General features: G+C 42.8%; 2 protein-coding genes across 3 annotated transcripts in view; one reads left to right on the top strand and one right to left on the bottom strand.

Moving 5' to 3' along the window:
- The first annotated feature begins 6,635 nt into the window (after positions 1-6,635).
- Positions 6,636-18,962, top strand: CUNH2orf16 (chromosome unknown C2orf16 homolog). 2 transcript variants are annotated; one of them, XM_058426290.1, is made up of 4 exons: positions 6,636-6,707; positions 7,372-7,426; positions 7,616-7,711; positions 8,060-18,962. In XM_058426290.1, exons 2-4 carry the CDS (start codon positions 7,398-7,400, stop codon positions 18,816-18,818), a joined length of 10,884 nt encoding a protein of 3,627 aa, XP_058282273.1. In that variant the 5' UTR covers positions 6,636-6,707; positions 7,372-7,397; the 3' UTR covers positions 18,819-18,962. The 2 variants fall into 2 exon arrangements, with proteins under 2 accessions (XP_058282273.1, XP_058282272.1); XM_058426289.1 differs by lacking the exon at positions 6,636-6,707 and having other exon boundaries at positions 7,163-7,426.
- Positions 18,963-19,066: 104 nt separating this feature from the next.
- Positions 19,067-19,818, bottom strand: part of GCKR (glucokinase regulator) — a 28,324-nt gene continuing 27,572 nt past the window's right edge. Inside the window, exon 4 of the mRNA XM_032171998.2 lies at positions 19,067-19,243. Within this exon, the coding sequence (XP_032027889.2) occupies positions 19,067-19,243 (177 nt within the window). The remainder of the gene's footprint in view (positions 19,244-19,818) is intronic.

Below are 19,818 nucleotides of genomic sequence, written 5' to 3'. Positions count from 1 at the left end.
CTCCTTTGAATACAATGCGTCTTTTATTTTTGCCGATTAAGACCCATTGTGTTAGGGCTGGGTGCGGTGGCTCATGCCTGTAATCCCAGCACTTTGGGAAGCTGAGGCGAGCAGATCATGAGGTCAAGAGATCGAGACCATCCTGGCCAACATGGTGAAACACCATCTCTACTAAAAATACAAAAATTAGCTGGGCATGGTGGCACATGCCTGTAGTCCCAGCTACTTGGGAAGCTGAGGCAGAAGAAGTGCTTGAATTGGGGAGGCAGAGGTTGCAGTGAGCCGAGATCGATCGCACCACTGCACTCCAGCATGGCGACAAGCTGGACAAGACTCCATCTCAAAAAAAAAAAAAAAAAAAAAAAAGATTCATTGTGTTGGTATTCAGCATCCTGTAGTGTACTTATGTTTAGGTTTTCTTTGTCTTCATGCTGCTTCATAACACTTCTTGCATCTAAGGCTTGCATCTTAGGCTTTCTCAGTTTTGGAAAGCTCTTAGCTATTCCTTTTTTTTTTTTAATAGTCTGTATTTTAAAGCAGCTTTTAGGTTCACAGCAAAATTGAGCAGAAAGTACAGAGAGTTACCATATACTCCCTGCACTGTTAACTTTCAAATGTTGTTTCTGCTTGCCTTTGTGTCTGGGAATCCTGTCTCCCCTTTACTTCTGGGACTCCTATTACTGTGTCCCATATGTCTATTGGCTCTTTTATCTATTTTCTTTCCATGCTTCATTATGGATATTTTCTTCAGACATTTCTTCAGTTGTGTCTAATCTGTACTGCTTACTGAGTTCTTTATTTCTCCTGTTCTAGAATTTCCATTAGATTTTAAAATTTTTTTTTAGTTTTTAGTTCTTGGCCAAAATTCTCCATCTCGTCATCTAATTTCATGTATATATAAAGCGCATACATTTTAAAATCCATGTTTTATTACACCAATATCTGAATTGCCTATGGATTTGTTTTTATTCCCCGTGTTTATCTCTTAGTCTTCAGTCAGTCTTGTCTTCTAGTAAGCATGGCAATTTTTTATTTAATACCAGAGATTTTATATATAATTTTGAAGAGAAAATTCAAGGTTCTGGATAAAGTTACTTTCCTCCAGAGAGTAGCGATATTTTCGCTTCTGGCAGTCATTTAGATTAGGGATCATCTCAATCCAATAAAGGATTAAATTTATCAGAGGCTGAGCTTCCATTTTTGAGCCTGGTTTATTTCAGGTTTATTCTTACTCCTAGGTATAGCCCTTTAGGGATTCCAGCTGAAAGCCAGGGATATTAGGGGTTCTCAACTCATTTTTTTGTTGATCTATTCCCATAAAACTGTGAAATTTCAATTTAGCTGGGCTTATTTCCCTCCATTTCCTTTTTCTCTATGATCTTGGCTCTTCTGGTTTTTGATCCCTTGATAGGTCTCTAATGACTTTAAATGGATATTTTAAAACATATTTTGTCCAACTTTTCTTGTTGTTTTCATTTGGAGGGTTCAAACCATTGCTATAAATTGAAATCCCAAACTGGTGCTTTTTTTCTTTCCATTTTTTCCCCTTCTACTAGCTTGGAAGTTATGAACTCTGTTTCTATTCTTTTAGTGGTTACTCCTCAGATTTAAATATATGTACTTATCCATTCTTTATTCAGAAATATTTTGTCAATGCCAGTAAGCCCATCCATTTCAGTACTTTGCATTCTTATTAATTTCTGGAAGTAATATTTGATTCTGTTTTCAAATCTGCTAGATCACTTTGTATGGGTTTCTGTTTCTTACAAATTTATACTTGTATTTTATTTATTTCTTTTTCTTTTTTCTTTTTTTTTTGAGATGGAGTCTCACTTGGTTGCCCAGGCTGGAGTGCAGTGGCACGATCTCAGCTCACTGCAACCTCTGCCTCCCGAGTTCAAGCAATTCTCCTGCCTCAGCCTCCCGAGTAGCTGGGACTACAGGCACGCACCACCATGCCTGGCTAATTTTCGTATTCTTAGTAGAGATGGGGTTTCACCATGTTGGCCAGGATGGTCTCAATCTCCTGACCTCGTGATCCGCTTGCCTTGGCCTCCCAAAGTGCTGGGATTAACAGGTGTGAGCCACGGCGCCCAGCCTCTTCAAAGAGTATTTCATTTACTTTTGACTCTGGCACCATCAATCAGTCCAGGACCACTTTAAATTCATGGCTTGAAGGTTTTTTGGGACAACCCAGATAATGTGAACTTGAGCTGCCAAATATACAAAAGTTAGTCTGTGGTTATGACTTCTCAGAGACTTCACCCCAGACCCCTGGAATTCTCAGTGTGAAGGCAACTTTTCTTTGCAGTTACCCGAGGTTAGGAGTGAATGGTAGATTTGTCATTTTGAGGTTCCATTTGAATGTGGGAAGGTCTACTAGATTAAAAAATTTCTGAGGAGCCTGGCACGGTGGCTCATGCACTTCGGGAGACCGAGAAGGGTGGATCACTTGAGGTCAGGAGTTTGAGACCAGCCTGGCCACTATGATGAAACCCTGTCCCTACGAAAAATATAAAAACGAGCGGGGCATGGTGGTGCATGCCTGTAATCCCAGCTTCCCCAGGAGGCTGAGGTGTGTGAATTGCTTGAGCCTGGGAGGCAGAGGTTGCCATGAACTTTGAACTACTGCACTCCAGCCTGGGTGACAGAAGGAAACTCTGTCTCAAAACAAAAAACTAATTTGAGACATACCAATGTATATATTTATGGTGTATAATGTGATGGTTTGTTGCATGTTTACATTGTGGATTGATTAAATCAAGTGAATTAACATATCCATCATCTCACTTATCTCTTTTTGTGTGTGGCAGAAACATTTAAAATCTTCTGTTTTAGCAATTATGCCTATGGTTTATTTTTCTGAAGTTTTCCTTAAGGAGTTCTCTGCTCTAGGCCACAAAGATTTTCTCCTACCTTTTTTTCTGTGTTCCAGTCTTACATTTCACATTGTAGTTTTTAATATACTTGGAGTCCACCTCTATATGTGGTATCAGGAAGTGATACAATTTTGTTTTTCTCTATAGTGAGCCACTTTTCCCATAACCATTTTTTTTTTTTTTTTTTTTGAGACAGGGTTTCGCTCTTTCACTCAAGTTGGAGTGCAATGGTGTGGTCTCGGCTCAATGCAACCACCTCCCGGGCTCAAGTGATCTTCCTACCTCAGCCTCCTGAGTAGCTGGGACCACAGACATGTGCTACCATGCCCAGCTAGCTTTTTGTATTTTTTTTGTAGAAATGGGGTTTCGTCACATAGCCCAGGCTGGTCTCGAACTCCTGAGCTCAAGCAATCTGCCAGCCTTGGCCTCCCAACGTGCTGGGATTACAGGTGTGAGTCACTGTGCCCAATTCCCATCACCATTTGCTAAAGAATCATTTTCCCATTGATTTATGGGACTCCCTTTATTATAATAAGTGGCCATATATACATAAGCCTGTCTCTGACCTCTCTATCTGTTCCATTGGTCTATTTGTTCCTGTCTTTATTTCCTACAGCTTTGTAGTGTGTCTTAGTGTTTGGTACAGCAAGTCCCTCCTTTGCTCTTCTTTTTAAGGTTGATTTAGCTATCAGTAGGCCTTTATTTTGTCATATTAATTTTAGAGCATTTAACAAGTTCTTGAAACATTCCAAATGAAATATGAATTGGGAATGCATTAAAATATAATTTAAGCCTGGACAACATAATGAGACCTTGTCTCTACAAAAAATAAAAAAAATTAGCCAGGCATGGAGTCATGCACCTGTAGTCCCAGCTACTTGGGAGGCTGAGAATTACTTGAGCCCAGGATGTTGAGGCTGTAGTAAGTCATGATCATGCCACTGCACTCCAGCCTAGGCAATAGAACGAGACCCTGTCTCAAAAAAAAAAAGTAAATAAATATATATATATATGTGTGTGTGTCTATATACAGACACACACACATATATTTAATTCGGCTGGGTGCGGTGGCTCACGCCTATAATCCTAGCACTTTGGGAGGCTGAGGCGGGTGGATCACGAGGTCAGGAGTTCGAGTTCGAGACCAGCCTGGCCAGCTTGGTGCAACCCCATCTCTACTAAAAATATAAAAATTAGCTGGGCCTTGTGGTGCACACGTGTAGTCCCAGCTACTCAGGAGGCTGAAGAAGGAGAATCGCTTGAACCTGGGAGGTGGAGGTTGCAGTGAGCTGAGATCGCACCACTGCACTCCAGCCTGGGCGACAGAGTGAGACTCTCTCTCAAAAAAAAAAAAAAGTTTAATGTGGGGAGTACTGACATCTTTGTGATTTCAAGTTATTCCAACCAAGAACTTGGACTATCTCTCCATTTATTCAGATCATCTTCTATGTCTTTTATTTGAATTTTACAGTTTTCTACATGGAAGTCTTCTGTATTCTTGGTTTACTTAATACCTTGATACTTTTATCATTTTTATTGCTATTGTGAAGAATATCTTTTATTAAATTATAATTTTTATAGTTTTTACTGTAGTAGAGAAATGCTACTGATATTTGTAAGTTGTTCTGGTATTCAGAAACCTTGGTGAATTATTTTATTATGTCTGATGTAGAATGTCTGATTATCATTTCAATTGCTTTCATACTTACTGGTCTACTCAAATGATCTATTTCCTTTTAGCCAGTTTTGGTATCTTATATTTTTTTCTAGGAATTTAACTATTTTATCAGAGTTTTCACATTCATTAATGTGTTTGTTTTCTTCCTCTTCCTCTTCTACTTCTTTTTTTTTTTTGAGACAGGGTCTTACTGTATCACCCAGGCTGGAGAGTGCAGCGGAAGGATCACAGATCACTGCAGCCTTGACCTCCCGGGCTCAAGAGATCCTCCTACCTCAGCCACCCAAGTATCTGGGACCACAGGCACACACTACCACACCCAGCTAATTTTTTTTTTTTTTTTTGAGACTGAGTCTTGCTCTGTCACCCAGGCTGGAGTTCAGTGGCGTGATCTCAGCTCACCGCAACCTCCACCTTCTGAGTTGAAGTGATTCTCCTGCCTCAGCCTCCCAAGTAGCTGGGATTACAGGTGCACGCCACCATGCCTGGCTAATTTTTTGTATTTTTAGTAGAGACGGGGTTTCACCATATTGGCCAGGCTGGTCTCGAACTCCCAACCCAAAGTGATCCATCTGCCTCGGCCTCCCAAAGTGCTGGGATTATAGGCATGAGCCACCATGCCTGGCCGCCGCAGCTAATTTTTTTAAATTATTTTTTACTTTTGTAAAGACAGGGTCTCACTATGTTGTCCAGGCTGGTCTCAAACTCCTGAGCACAAGTGATCCTCCTGCCTAGCCTCCCAAAGTGCTGGGATTACAGGCATGAGCCACTGCACCTGACCACTTCTACTCCTTTTTAATTTCCAAGGAGATTTACATTTACTTTCATCTTTTGCCCTAACGCATTACCAGCCAAGGTTCACTCCACTTTTATTTTCAATTTGAGGTTCCTGGCTACACAGTGGGTATAAATTAGAACTTCAAGCCAGTATGAGGATAGACTCATGGTTAAAATTCTCAGAGAAAGTGTTTTTTGTTTTTTGTTTTTTCCCACCTAGAGTAGAAATTTTCTCGTGGTGGGCAGATTTTTTCCTAGCCACTTTTCCACTAAACATGTAGCACTTTTGAGAATTCTGGGTTTTTCCCAGGGTCTCCATTCCAAATACACACTTCACATGGGCCTTGTCTTTTGCTCCTACCTTGTTGTTAACCCAAATCCCTTCTGACTGATGCTACAAATGATGTAGGGCATTGAAGTAGCAGATGATTTTCTACTCATGTTTTTCAGTTTTCTCCTTAATTTTGGTGTGTAAGGATTTGCCTTACTCTTTTTTGAGGAGCTTAATTTGGCATTTAAAAGGACACTGGGCTGGGTGCAGTGGCTCACACCTGTAGTCCTAGCACATTGGGAGGCCGAGGTGGGTGGATCACCTGAGGTCAGGGGTGTGAGACCAGCCCGGCCAACGTGGCAAAACCCTGTCTCTACTAAAAATACAAGAATTAGTCAGGCATGGTGGCTCAGATACTCAGGAGGCTGAGGAAGGAGAATCGCTTGAACCCAGGAGGCAGAGGTTGCAGTGAGCCGAGATGGCACCACTGCACTCCAGCCTGGGCGACAGAGTGAGACTCCATCTCAAAAAAAAAAAAATTGTTTTATTTGAAATTGTAACAAATGTCATTACTGCCTTTAAAATGACTTGGAGCACTTTGAAAAAATCCCAGAAGTTTTCCGACTACAGAATAAAATTAAAATTCTACCATTAGGCATAACCTGGCTTCCATCTACTTGTCAGCCTAGCATCTCCCACTACTTAGCAAAAGTGCACCTGACAATCATGACATGCTGATCTCAGTGATGTTCCCACTTGCCTGAAATACTCTTTCTTCACCTAAAAGTCTTGTGCTGATTCTTTAAACTCCAGTACAAATGCAACTTCTTGAATAATTCTCTTCCCTTCTCTCTTAGGAAGTTAACCACTGTCCTCTATATTCCCTGATATTTATATGTTTATTACAGCATTTACATGTGGTTATGGATGCCAACTGTATCAATATATGATATATGAGATGTATCAATATCTGATATCTAAAAGGTGAGAAGTGCTGTCAATAAAGTCTCTAACCTAGAACATAATCTGATTTTCTTTTTTCTTTTTGTGCTTCTCTAGACTTCAAAGCAGCATAGATGGAAAAAGATCCAGAAACTGACAGGTCAGAGAGATCCTATCCTTTACTCTTCAGCTCAAGGTTAATAACAGGCCAATTGTGGGTTGGCCTTATGACTCTAGCCTTAAATAGCAGGTGGAGGGAGGTTGAAAAAGAGGATGTAAATGGAAGAAGTGTGCCTCTTTTTTCTAGCATCTCCATGTCTAAAGATATGTATGTATATGGCTCCATAATTCTTTCCATGGTTCCTTTCCTTATGCCTCCTTTCCTCAGCAGCTTTTGTGCAAAGCCCAAGGTATTGGGAAGGAAACTTGGTGAGATTTAGAATGGACAAAGGGTAACTACCAAGAGTTTGGTGAGGGAAGTTTCCCTATCTTTTTCCCCCCACCATGGATACTGGATAGACCCCTTTGGAGAAAAAGATATGTATCATGACCTCTGTTTCCCCTACTCTCACTGCTTATTACTATGATTATTCCTATTCTTCCCAATGTATACAGCTTACATCTACTGTATGATGAAGGCAGCGTAGTATGGCTTTTTAAAAAATCTTGAGATGGGTTAAGTCTGAGATCTGCCACTAATTAGCTTTATGATCTTGGGCATAACTTCATCTTTGTTTCCTTATTTGCAAAAAGAGGGGGTTGGACAAAATGATCACGATCATCAATAGTCATGAGGCTGATAGATTCTTCACCTCTTCTCCCAGATCCACAGTGGGAAGAAAACCTCAGGATGGCTTGCACTGAAGCTAACCTGACATGGTGAGTAAAGCCTGTCTTCAGCCTATTCTACTGATAAATTCTGTGAAAGTTAAACGTAAAGTACCTGGACTCTGTTTTACTTCCTTCACTATGATAGCTTTCTGCTTTCTAAGTTAATCTCTCTTATTGTTTTCCTTACTGGTACTTTAATGAAACTTCAATTACATTGACATACACTGTTGCATCCAGTGTTTCAGAACTCCCTGTGGGCTGGACCCAGGAATATATACTCTGGTCAATGGATCGGAGCCTTCAACAGATCTTCCGATACCTAGAAAGCACAAGGTCAGGCAATGTAGTTTCTGGGTGGGGACTGAAGGTGGTAAAGGTTTTAAAAAGAAGGAAGGAAGGGAATGAAGGAGGGAGGGAGAGAGGGAGAAGAGAGAGTTCATTTTGTCTGTGGGGGAAGTTTGGGGTTCAAACTGGTGGAAGGATCATTTCTGGGTGGAATGAGAACAGTTTCCTCCCTTTGTCCTGGTGGAGAAATTATTTCTATAAGTAATTGATGTTGGGGAAAGAAACTTTTTTTTTTCAAATTCTCCTTCAGGCCAAAAACATTTTGCATTTGAAATGGCCATTATTTTTCCTTTTCCTATTTCAATGCAAACTGAAACATTTCTCTTTATTTCTTAGATCCATGCTTATGGAACAGGATTTGCCTGAATCACAGGATATGATTTCTTCCTCTGCCACCACTGTTTTTGTGGCTCAGAAGACTGTTCTGTGCTGTTGTGACTGTAAGAAAGCAAAACATTCTACTGACCACAGCATCTCCTTTAGTTCATCATGCAGTGACTCCAGTCTGTCTCATCTTCCTGTCTGTTCTGAAGGAACAACTTGGGAATTCCAGAGCCATAGTTTACCTATTTCCCACAAAAAGCAATCATCTGTGTTCAGGAACCAAGGCACAACCCCGCCTCCTTTTCAGCTCTCAGAGCCCCAGAAATCAGAACTTTTTCAGAATTTGGCAGATCTTTCACCCTTACAACCTCAGAGCTCTTTTATCAACTCCATTTCTGAACCCCTAAATATCTGCAAACAAAAAAGGAAAAAAAAGGATGAGAGAATGAGCAAGAGTCATTTGACATCAGATCATGAGCCAAATTCTGTTTCCAAGGAGAGACCACGACTTCCAAGGTGGGCTACATTCAATCTCTCTCCTTCAGTTAGAAGGGAGCTAGAAGGACATATGTCTCGGAAGGTTTTTGCTTTGCGGCAACAAACAGCACCTTTACCTTTGAGGAAATCATGGGCAATGCTGAATTATATAACTGAAGTACAAGCAGGAGTCGCTGAATCAGAGAAACCCCAAACTCAGTTATCTATGCCCATTTATCAAAACACTGAGCAAAATATCAACAACGAATCCTCAGACCTTCCATCATTTCAGTTCCATGTGAATGCTGGAGTGGGATCTAGATCAAATAGCACAGAAACAAAACTTTCACAGTCAATTATCTCAGATAAGCAGTTACAACCTGGGGATGGCCCCCAAATCCTTGGATCCAAGCCTTTAGTTACATCAATGGGCACTCTACCTCCAAGAAGTTTAGAAGTTAATGTAATTCAAGAGGAAACTCCTTTACTGAAGAATGATGCAAAACACGTGCCAGAGCTTAGTATACAGAAGAGGGTCATAGGTTTTCCAGAAAAAAGGATACAGCAGCACAAGACACAAGTGACTAATGTGGAGTTGACCCCCAGGCTATCATATCAAGTCAAAGATAGCCTAAAGGTAACTCCATTGGCACTACTTCGGGTCATGAATTCAATGGGGATGATCCCAGAATCACATTCAGAATTTGCGGGTTTGTTCCCACAGCTGCCAAGTCAAGTTGTGAAACCAATGGAAACCATGGAAACAGTGAGCATAACCCCCAAACCACCAAATCAAGTCATTCAATCAATGGAGGCAGCCCCAAGGTCTCAGCACCAAGTTACGGAATCAGAGAGGATGGCCACAAGATTACTGAATCAAGTCACAGATAATAAGAAAGTAACTCCTGTAGCACTGCTTCAAGTTATGGATTCTATGGGGATGATTAACAAATCACATCCACATATAGAATCAGTGGGAATGACTCCAACACCACGATATCAAGTCATAGAGTCAGTGAAAATGAACACATTGTTGAACCATCAAGCCACAAAACCAGAAAAGATGAATCTAAGGCCACAACATGCAGTTATGGAAACTGTGGAAATGATGCCAGGGCCACAGCATAAAGTCACGGAATCTGTGGGCACAACCTCAGGGTCACAAAGTCACGCACAGAGTTTCAACACTGTGGAGTTGACCCTAAGACCACCAACGGAAGATACGAAATCTGCAGAGTTGGCCCCAAAGCCATGGTTACACGATGTCAGATCTGAGAAGGTAGCCCCAGTACTATTGCTTGAAGATGTGAAAACTCCTCAAATGGTAGAATGTAGGAGGTTAATTCCTGAGACACAGGTGCAAGGTATGAAATATGGGGAATTGACCAAAGGGACACAATTTAAGGAAGTAAAAGCTGCAGAGATGAGCCCCAAACCAAATCATGAAGCCACAGAGCCTGAAAGATTGACCCCATGGCATCAAGCCTCAGAATCTTTAGAGATGATCTCAGGACCAGGATATCAAGGAAAAGAAGCAAAGTTGACCTCTGACACCTGTCACCAAGTGGAAAAATCTATTGGGTTGACACAACCATCTTTAGGAACTACCCCAGGGCCACTGAGCCAAACTTCAGAATCTGTGGAGATGAGCTCAGTATCATTCCAAGACATTCTTAAGACAATGCACCAACTTGGAAAAGCAATGGGGGAAACTCCAGTATCACAACACACAACAAAAGAATCTCTGGATTTGATACCAGGATCAGAAATGCAAAGTGTGAAATCAGAGGGGGTGACCACAGAGCCACAGCCCCATGATATGAAGTTTGTTCACTGCAATCTAGGGCCATGTTCAGAAGTTACTGAGTTGTCAGAGATACCCCCCATGTCAGAATATAAAGAAACTGTGGGGTTGGCATTGCCTCAAGTTGATAAGACCCAGGGGGTCATCCCAGTACCACCACATTCAGAAACAGGATTTTTGGAGTTGACTCTAGGACCAGGCACGCAATATGAGAAATCAGAGCCACTACTGCAAAATTTGAAATCTATGGAGTTAACCAGTGAGTCATCTCCATTAGTGATAGGATCTAAAAAGTTAATTACAGAACCAAAACCACATGTTATGGACCTGACCCCAGGGCCACAGCTCCAGGGAGAAAAGTCTAAGCAGTTGGATCTAGAGTCACAGTTGCAAGATATGAAATACGTGAATTTAATCCAACAGTCAACTATAGGAGTGGTAGAATCTGAGGAGATGATGCCAGAGCTACTGCTACAAAGTATGCCATTGGAGGATTTGACTAAGAGGGAAGAGCTCCAAGGTGTAAAATCTGTGGATTTAAATCTAGGCCCCTCTCAGCCAAGTGTCAAATCTTCTGGACTGACCTCAGGGCCACAATTGCCAAGTGTCAGATTTTCAAAGATATTTCCAGGACCACTTCTTCAAGGCGAAAAACCTGTAGAATTAATCTCACAACCCCCACATTATGGTGTGAAATCTGATGAATTGACCTCAGACTCCCCAGTTCAGGACATCAAATTGTCAGATTTTATCCCAGAGCCAACACATCAAAGTGTCAAATTTGTACAGCTGACTTCAGAATCACAACCTCAAGATGTGAAATTTGTGGAACTAAGCCCAGGACTATACTTGCAAGATGTCAAATTTTCTGATTTGACCCCAGAGCCAAGGCATCAAAGTTTCAAACATATGCAGTTGACACCAGGAGCTCAGCTCGAAGATATAAAGTCTCTAGGTTTTGTACCAGAGCCATCTCTGCAGTCAAGCCAAAGGCCACATGTTGAAGATATGAAATCTGTTCTGTCTACTGAAGGATCACAGTTTCACAGCATGAAATCTGTGAAATCGACCTCAGAACTACCATTTCAAAGTGTAAAATCTGAGGAAGTAAACCTAGGGCCATGGCAGCAAGATATCAAATTTTCTGAATTGACTCCAAGGCCAAAGCTCCAAAGTATACAACCTTTGACATCACTCCAGGAACATCAGTTGCCAGGGCTCGAACCTATTGATTTGAAATCTGGGCTACAGTTGACAAGTGTGAAATCATGTGGCCCAATTTCAACATCAAAGCTCTGTGATATAAAATCTATGGCATTCAAACCTGGGCTTCATTCGCAAGATGTGAAATCTTCTGAGTTGACCCCAAGACCACAGCTGCACAAAGTGAAACCCTTGGAGGCATGCCCAGGAACACAGCTGCAAGATGGGAAGTCTCCGGCATTTACACAAGCGTCACAGTTTTCAGGGGTGAAATCTGGAGTATTAAGCCAAGAGCTACCATTACAAAGTGATAAAACTGTAGGGCTGAACTTCTTACTACACTTGAAAAGCACGAAATCATCTAAATTGGCTCATCAGACAAAACTTCCAGGTATGAAATCTGAGGAGTTCAACTCTTGGCCACAATGGCAATGTGTCAAATCTTTTAAGTTGAACCCTAAGACAAAGTCCCAAGACATGAAGTTTATAGAGTTAAACCCCAGTTCACAATTGAAAGATATCCCATATTCTGATTTGACCACAAGGACCAAGATTCAAGGTGTCAAATCTACAGACTTCAAACCTGGGCCACAGTTGCGAGGAGTGAAATCTTCGGAGTCCATACTGAAGACGAAGCTTCAAGAAGTGAAATTAATGGAACGCAACTCAGGCCCATGGTTGCAAGATTTGAAATCTTCTAGGTTGATCATGGGTATAAAGCTTCAAGACATGAAATCTATGGATTTCAGTTCTGGACCACACTTACAGAGTGTGAAATCTTCTGAAGTGATTCCAGGGGGAAAGCTTCAGGGTGTGAAATCAGTAGAATCCAAACCCAGTCCAGAGTTACAAAGTGAGAAATCTGATTTGACCCTGGGGAGGAAGTTTCCAGGTACAAAATCTGTAGAGCTGGAATCAGGCCCACAGTTACAAGATATAAAATCTTCTGATCTGATCATGGGTATAAAGCTTCAAGATGTAAAATCTATGAAGTTCAGTTCTGGACAACACTTTCAAGGTATAAAATCTTCTGAGGTAACCTCAGGGACAAAGCTTCAAAGTATGAAATCAATGGATTTCAATTCTGGACAACAGATACAAAGTGAAGAATCTTCTGAGTTGATTCAGGGAACAAACCATCAAGATGTAAAATCTGTAGAATTCCACCATAGTCCAAAGTTACAAGGTGTGACATCTGAGTTAACATCAGAGACAAAGCTTCAAGGTGGGGAATCTGTGGAGTTCAACTCAGGCCCACAGTGGCAAGATACAAAATATTCTAACTCAATCATGGGGACAGAGCTTCAAGATGTAAAATCTATGGAGTTCAGTTCTGGATCACACTTGCAAGGTATGAAATCCTCTGAAGTGATCCCAGCAACAAAGCTTCAAAAAGTGAAATCTGTGCTCATGCCTAGGCCAATGCAGCAAGATGTGAAATCTTCTGAATTGACTATAGGTACAAAGGTACAGGATAGGACATCTTTGGGGTTAAACTCAACTTCACAGTTACAAGATAGAAAATTATCTATGTTAACACCAGGGATACACCCTCAAGGTGTGAAATCTGTAGAATTCAATCCTGGGGCAAAGTTGGAAGATATGAAATCTGGGTTGATAAAGCCTCAGACAGTGAACTCTACAGAAGGCAACCATGACCCAGAATTGCAGGTTGCAAAACTCTCTAAGTTGGCCTTGGAATCAAAGATTCATAGTGTGGCACCTTCTGAGTTCAATGCTGAAAAGCAGCAGCAAGATAATAAATCTCATAAATTGAATCCATGGCCAGACCTTCAAAGTGTAAAATTTATGGTGTTCAATCCTGAGCCACATCTGCGACATAGAAAATCTTCAGAATTATGCACAGGGACAAAGCTTCAAGATGTAAAATCTATGAAATTCAATCTTCAGCAACAGCTGCAAGGTGTGAAATCTTCTGAGTTGTGCCTAGGAACAAGGCTTCAAGGTACACAATCTTTAGATTTCAACCCTGGACCACAGTTGCAAGGAATAAAATCTGCCAAGTTGAATCCTGGGCCTGAGCTTCAAGGTATAAAATCTAAGGTGTTCTGCCTTGGACCACATTTGCAAGATGTAAATTCTTCTGTATCCATTCCAGAGCCACCACATCAGTGTGTAAATTCTACTGGGTGCAACCGTGGGCTACCTTTGCAAGATGTAAATTCTGCATCCATTCCAGCACCTAAACTTCAGTGTATAAGTTCTAATGGGTGCATCCCTGGGCCACATTTGCAAGATATGAATTCTTCTGCATCTATTCCAGAGCCACCACTTCAGTGTGTAAATTCTATTGAGTATAATTCTGGGCCACATCCACAAAGTGCGAATTTTTCTGCATCCATTAGAGGCCCCAAACTTCAGTGTGTAAATTCTAGTGGGTGCAACCCTGGGTCAAATTTGCGAGGCGTGAATTCTTCTGCATCCATTCCAGAGCCACCACTTCCGTGTGTAAATTCTATTGGGTGCAGCCCAGGGCCACATTTGCAAGGTGTGAATTCTGCATTCATTCCACAGCCAAAAGCTCAGTGTGTAAATTCTATTGGGTGCAACCCAGGGCCGTATTTACAAGGTATGAAATCGCCTGAATTAACTCCAGTTTCAAAACTTCAAGGTATGAAGTGTTCTGAATTCAACCCAGGGACAGAAATTCAAAGTGAGACACCTATGATGTTCAACCCTATACCACATTTGCAAGGTTTAAAATCTGAATTGACTCCAGGGTCAAAGTTTCTACGTGCAGCACCTATGGAATGCAACCCTGGGCCACAGGTGCAGTATGTGAATTCTTCTGAGTTGAATCGAGGGCTAAAATTGCAACGTATAGATTCTATGGAGTGCAAACTTGCGCCACACTTGCAGGGTGTAAAATCAGGGACAAAGTTTCAAGTTATGAAATTTTCTGAGTTGCATCCAGGGCCAGAGCTTCAAGGTATAAAATCTGTTGTGTTCAACTCTGTGCAACATTTACAAGATGTAAAATGTGAACTGACTCCAGGGACAAAATTTCAAGATATAACACCAAAGGAGTTCAACTCTGGCCCGCAGCTGCAAGGTATGAATTCTTCTGAGTTGAATTCAGAGTGGCAAAATGTGAAATCAATGATGTTGGCACCAGAGCCAACTAGGAAGTTCCCATCAGGACCACTGTTGACTAGTGTCAGATTTTCAAATTTGTCTCCAGAATCACAGCAACAAGGTGTGAAATCTTTGGAGTTTACTCTAGAGCCAAAGTTGCAAAGCGTAGAACATGTGAAATTATCTTCAGTGTCCCTGCAGCAAACTACAAAATCTGTGGAATTAGCACCAGGGTCACTGCTTCAAAGAATGAACTATGGGGAGCAAACTCCAAGAACAAATTATCAAATCATGGAATCCTCTGAAATAATCCCTAGACCAGGGCATCAGTTTGCAAAATATGCAGAGATGATCCCACAGCCAAAGTATCAAGTCCCTAAATCTGCAAATTTGATTTCAATACCAATTTATCACACCACAGAATCTTCAGAAATGGCACAAGGATTGGCACATAAAGGCATAGATACTGTAGAGAAATCTGTGGGGTTGACCCCAAAGCTAACAGGTAGAGCCATGGAATCCTTAGGGATGCTGCTGCAGCCAGATCTTCAGGTACCAAAATTTGTTGATCTGACTCCAGTGGTAAGGGATCAAGGCTCAAAATTCTTAGGATTAACTCCAGAGAAAAGCTACCAAATCCCAGGAACTATGGAATTGCTCTCTTGGCCACGGCCCCAAGTTAAGGATTTGGGGGAGTTATATGTGAAGCCACTACAGCAAACTGTGGAATATGAAGGGATTACCCCGGAACTTGTCCCAAAAGTTGTTCAATCTGTGAAAGTGACCCCTGGACCACCATTTCAAATTGTAAAGTCTGTGGCAATACCAAGGCCAACCCCTCAAATGGTAGAATATATTGAGTTGACTCCAAAACTGCAACATGTGAGACCTTCAGAGCACCACTCAGGGCCATGTTTGCAAGATGTGAAATCTACGAAATTAATCACAAAGCCAAAACACCAGATTTTGGAAACAGTGGAGTTGACAGGGTTTCAAATTGTAAAAACTACATTAATCCCAGGGCCATCCCTTCAAATCGTAAAATCTGAGGAGTTAGCACCAGGACCAATTCCTCAGGTTGTAGAACCAATAGGAGTAGCCCTAGAATCAGGAATTGAAGCAATAAATTGTGTGGATTTACTTCCAAGGCCACATCTTCAAGAACTGATAGTACCTGCAGAATTAACTCCAAGGCCACGTATTCATGTGAAATCTGAAGAATTAACCTCACCGCAAACATCTCCATTTGAGGAACATACAATATTGACTCATAAACAAGGGCTTCAGGCTGTGAAATCTACAGTGATAAAAACAGAGCCTCCTAAAGTTATGGAAACTGAGGATTTGAATCTAGGACAGGTGTGTCAGAACAGGGACTGTCAGAAGTTAACATCAGAAGAGTTACAAGTAGGGACTGACTTCTCTAGTTTCCTACCAAACTCTTCAACCACACTCATTTCAAGCTCTGTCAGAACAGCATCTGAATTAGGAGGATTTTGGGATTCTGGGATACAGGAAGTATCCAGAGCTTTGGATATAAAAAACCCTGGGACAGATATTTTGCAGCCTGAAGAGACCTATATAGACCCTACTATGATACAATCTTTAACTTTTCCCTTGGCCCTTCATAATCAAAGCTCTGATAAGACAGCTAACATTGTGGAACACCCATGTCCTGAGATTCTAGGAGTGGATGTCATATCTAAAGAGACAACTAAGAGGAAGCAAATGGAGGAGCTAGAGAACTCACTTCAGAGACATCTACCACAAAGCTGGAGATCACTATCTAGGACATTCCAGGCAGAATCAGGGGTTCAAAAAGGTCTCATCAAGTCTTTCCTGGGCAGACAACACAATGTCTGGGAGAGTCATGCCTGGAGGCAGCGACTACCAAGAAAATATCTCTCCACTATGCTAATGCTGGGGAATAATTTAGGGACCACTATGGAAAGGAAGCTTTGTTCTCAAACATCTTTAGCAGAAGGAGCCACTGCAGATACCTGTCAATCTATTCAGAATTTATTTGGGATTCCAGCTGAACTGATGGAAGCTTCCCAGAGCCTGCCAGAGAAGGGTCCAGTTACTATTTCTCAGCCTTCCGTGGTCAAAAACTATATTCAGAGACATACTTTTTATCATGGTCATAAGAAAAGAATGGCCTTAAGGATATGGACACGTGGCTCCACATCTTCCATAATACAGCAATACTCTGGGACTAGAGTGAGAATAAAGAAGACAAACTCAAGGTTCAGTGGTATATCCCAAGAAGTCATTCAACATATGCCTGTCTCATGTGCAGGGGGCCAGCTTCCTGTCCTGGTAAAGTCAGAGTCTTCCCTCAGCATATTTTACGATAGAGAAGATCTTGTTCCAATAGAAGAAAGTGAGGACTCACAGAGGGATTCCCAGACAAGGATTTCTGAGTCCCAACACTCCGTCAAGCCAAATTATCTTTCCCAGGCTAAGACTGACTTCTCAGAACAGTTCCAGTTGCTACAAGATCTGCAGCTAAAAATAGCAGCAAAACTCTTAAGGAGTCAAATACCCCCCGATGTGCCTCCACCTCTAGCTTCAGGTCTAGTCCTACAATACCCTATCTGCCTACAGTGTGGCCGATGTTCAGGACTTAACTGCCATCATGAATTACAGACCACTTCGGGGCCTTATCTTCTTATCTATCCACAGCTCCACCTTGTACGCACTCCTGAAGGCCATGGTGAGATTCGGTTGCATCTTGGCTTTAGGCTGAGAATTGGGAAAAGACCCCATATCTCAAAGTATCGTGAAAGAGATAGACCCATCATACGGAGAAGCCCTATATCACCATCACAAAGGAAAGCTAAAATCTATACTCAAGCTTCCAAGAGTCCTACTTCCACAATAGATTTGCAGTCTGGGCCTTCCCAGTCCCCTGCTCCTATACAAGTCTACATCAGGCGAGGACAACGCAGCAGCCCTGACCTAGTAGAAAAGACAAAAACTAGAGCACCTGGGCACTATGAATTCACTCAAGTTCACAACCTACCAGAGAGTGACTCTGAAAGCACTCAGAATGAAAAACGGGCTAAAGTGAGAACCAAAAAGACCTCTGATTCAAAATATCCAATGAAGAGAATCACCAGAGGACTTAGAAAACACGGAAAGTTCTACACAAACAGTAGAACCACAATAGAGAGTCCCTCTAGGGAATTACCAGCCCATTTAAGAAGGAAGAGGATTGGAGCAACTCAGACAAGTACTGCCTCTTTAAAAAGACAACCTAAGAAACTTTCCCAACCCAAGTTCATGCAACTGCTTTTTCAGAGCCTAAAGCGGGCATTCCAAACAGCACACAGAGTTATAGCTTTTGTTGGGTGGAAGCCTGTGGACAGGACAAGGCCAGACAATTTGTGGGCAAGCAAAAACTATTATCCAAAACAAAATGCCAGGGACTATTGCTTACCAAGCAGTATCAAAACAGACAAGAGGTCAGCTGACAAGCTAATGCCAGCAGGCTCAACCATTAAGCAGGAGGACATATTGTGGGGAGGAATGGGCCAGTGCAGATCAGCTCAACAGCCAAGAAGAGCTCACTCTTTCCAACCCAGACCTCTTCGACTGCCCAAGCCCACAGATTCCCAAAGTGGTACTGCATTCCAAACTGCCTCGGTGGGGCAGCCTCTGGGAACTGTTCAAAAGGACAGTAGTAGCAGATCAAAGAAAAACTTCTATAGAAATGAAACCTTCAGCCAGGAGTCTAAGAACTTGTCCACACCACGAACCAGAGTTCAAGCCCAAGGAAGAATCCTACCTGGTTCCCCTGTGAAGAGAACCTGGTACCGATATCTTAAAGAGAAACTCACACACAAGGAGCATAACCACCCCAGCTTCTATAGGGAGAGAACCCCACGCAGTCCTTCCGAGAGAACCAGTCATAACCCCTCTTGGAGAAATCATCGCAGTCCCTCTGAGAGAAGCCAACGCCGTTCCTTGGAGAGAAGACATCACAGTCCCTTTCAGAGGAGACACCGCAGTCCCTCTAGGAAAAACCATTCCAGTCCCTCTGAGAGAAGCTGTCACAGTCCGTCTCAGAGAAATCACTGCAGTCCCCCCGAGAGGAGCTGTCACAGTCTCTCTGAAAGGGGCCTTCACAGTCCCTCCCAGAGAAGCCATCGCAGTCCCTCTCAGAGGAGCCCATCACAGTCCCTCTGAGAGAAGACATCGCAGTCCCTCTGAGAGAAGACATCACAGTTCCTCTGAGAGAAGACATCGCAGTCCCTCTGAGAGAAGACATCGCAGTTCCTTGGAGAGGAGCCATCACAGTCTCTCTGAGAGGAGCCGTCACAGTCTCTCAGAGAGGAGCCATCGCAGTCCCTCTGAGAGGAGGTCTCACTGGTCCTTTGAGAGGAGCCATCGTAGGATTTCTGAGAGAAGTCACAGTCCCTCAGAGAAGAGCCACCTCAGTCCCTTGGAAAGAAGCCGTTGCAGTCCTTCTGAGAGGAGAGGACGCAGTTCCTCTGGGAAAACCTGTCACAGTCCCTCTGAGAGGAGCCATCGCAGTTCCTGTGAGAGAACCCGTCACAGTCCCTCTGAGATGAGGCCAGGGAGGCCCTCTGGGAGGAACCATCGCAGTCCCTCTGAGAGAAGCCGACACAGTCCCTTTAAGGAGGGACTCAAGTACAGTTCCCCTGGAGAGAGGCCCAGCCATAGTTTGTCTAGAGATTTCAAGAATCAAACAAGTCTCCTCGGGACCACACATAAAAATCCCAAAGCAGGGCAAGTGTGGAGGCCTGAAGCTACTCGATTAGGCGAGATCTGCCCCTATTATTCATTGTCCTAAGTCTTCATCGTGCTGCCCTTTCCAAGCTTCTTTCCTGCTCAGCCACTGCCTCCAATTCCTGCGCCCCCAGCGTGGAAAGGCTTCCATTTCTTTCTACCGGGGGGAGGCATGTGAGACTGGGTTTGTAATTTCTCTAAGATCAATAAAGGGGCAGTAAATGATCTTCCTGTGCATCTGGACTGAGACCACTGGGCAGGTGGATGGGGAAGGCAGGCTGGAGGGACACGAGGAGTTGTGCAAAGGTTCGGAATGAGAGCCGGAGGTTTTGAGGCCCGGCCGAGGCTCCAAGCTCCGCCCCTTCACTCCAGACCCCACCCATAGGTTCCCGGGTCCCGCGACGCGATCCCAGTGGGGCGGGGTCTCAGAGGAATC

This window comes from Hylobates moloch, unplaced genomic scaffold, assembly GCF_009828535.3.
Source record: "Hylobates moloch isolate HMO894 unplaced genomic scaffold, HMol_V3 SCAFFOLD_13, whole genome shotgun sequence".
NCBI classification, from domain to species: domain Eukaryota; kingdom Metazoa; phylum Chordata; class Mammalia; order Primates; family Hylobatidae; genus Hylobates; species Hylobates moloch.
This window is presented reverse-complemented; position numbering and strand designations above follow the sequence as displayed.

Bases quoted from the DNA above. Each gene is read 5' to 3' on its own strand.
- CUNH2orf16 (XM_058426289.1), top strand. From the start codon at position 7,338: ATGAGGCTGATAGATTCTTCACCTCTTCTCCCAGATCCACAGTGGGAA. The intron at 7,427-7,615 runs GTGAGTAAAGCC...TGTTGCATCCAG, and splicing joins ACTGAAGCTAACCTGACATG to TGTTTCAGAACTCCCTGTGG. The intron at 7,712-8,059 runs GTCAGGCAATGT...TTTATTTCTTAG, and splicing joins CGATACCTAGAAAGCACAAG to ATCCATGCTTATGGAACAGG.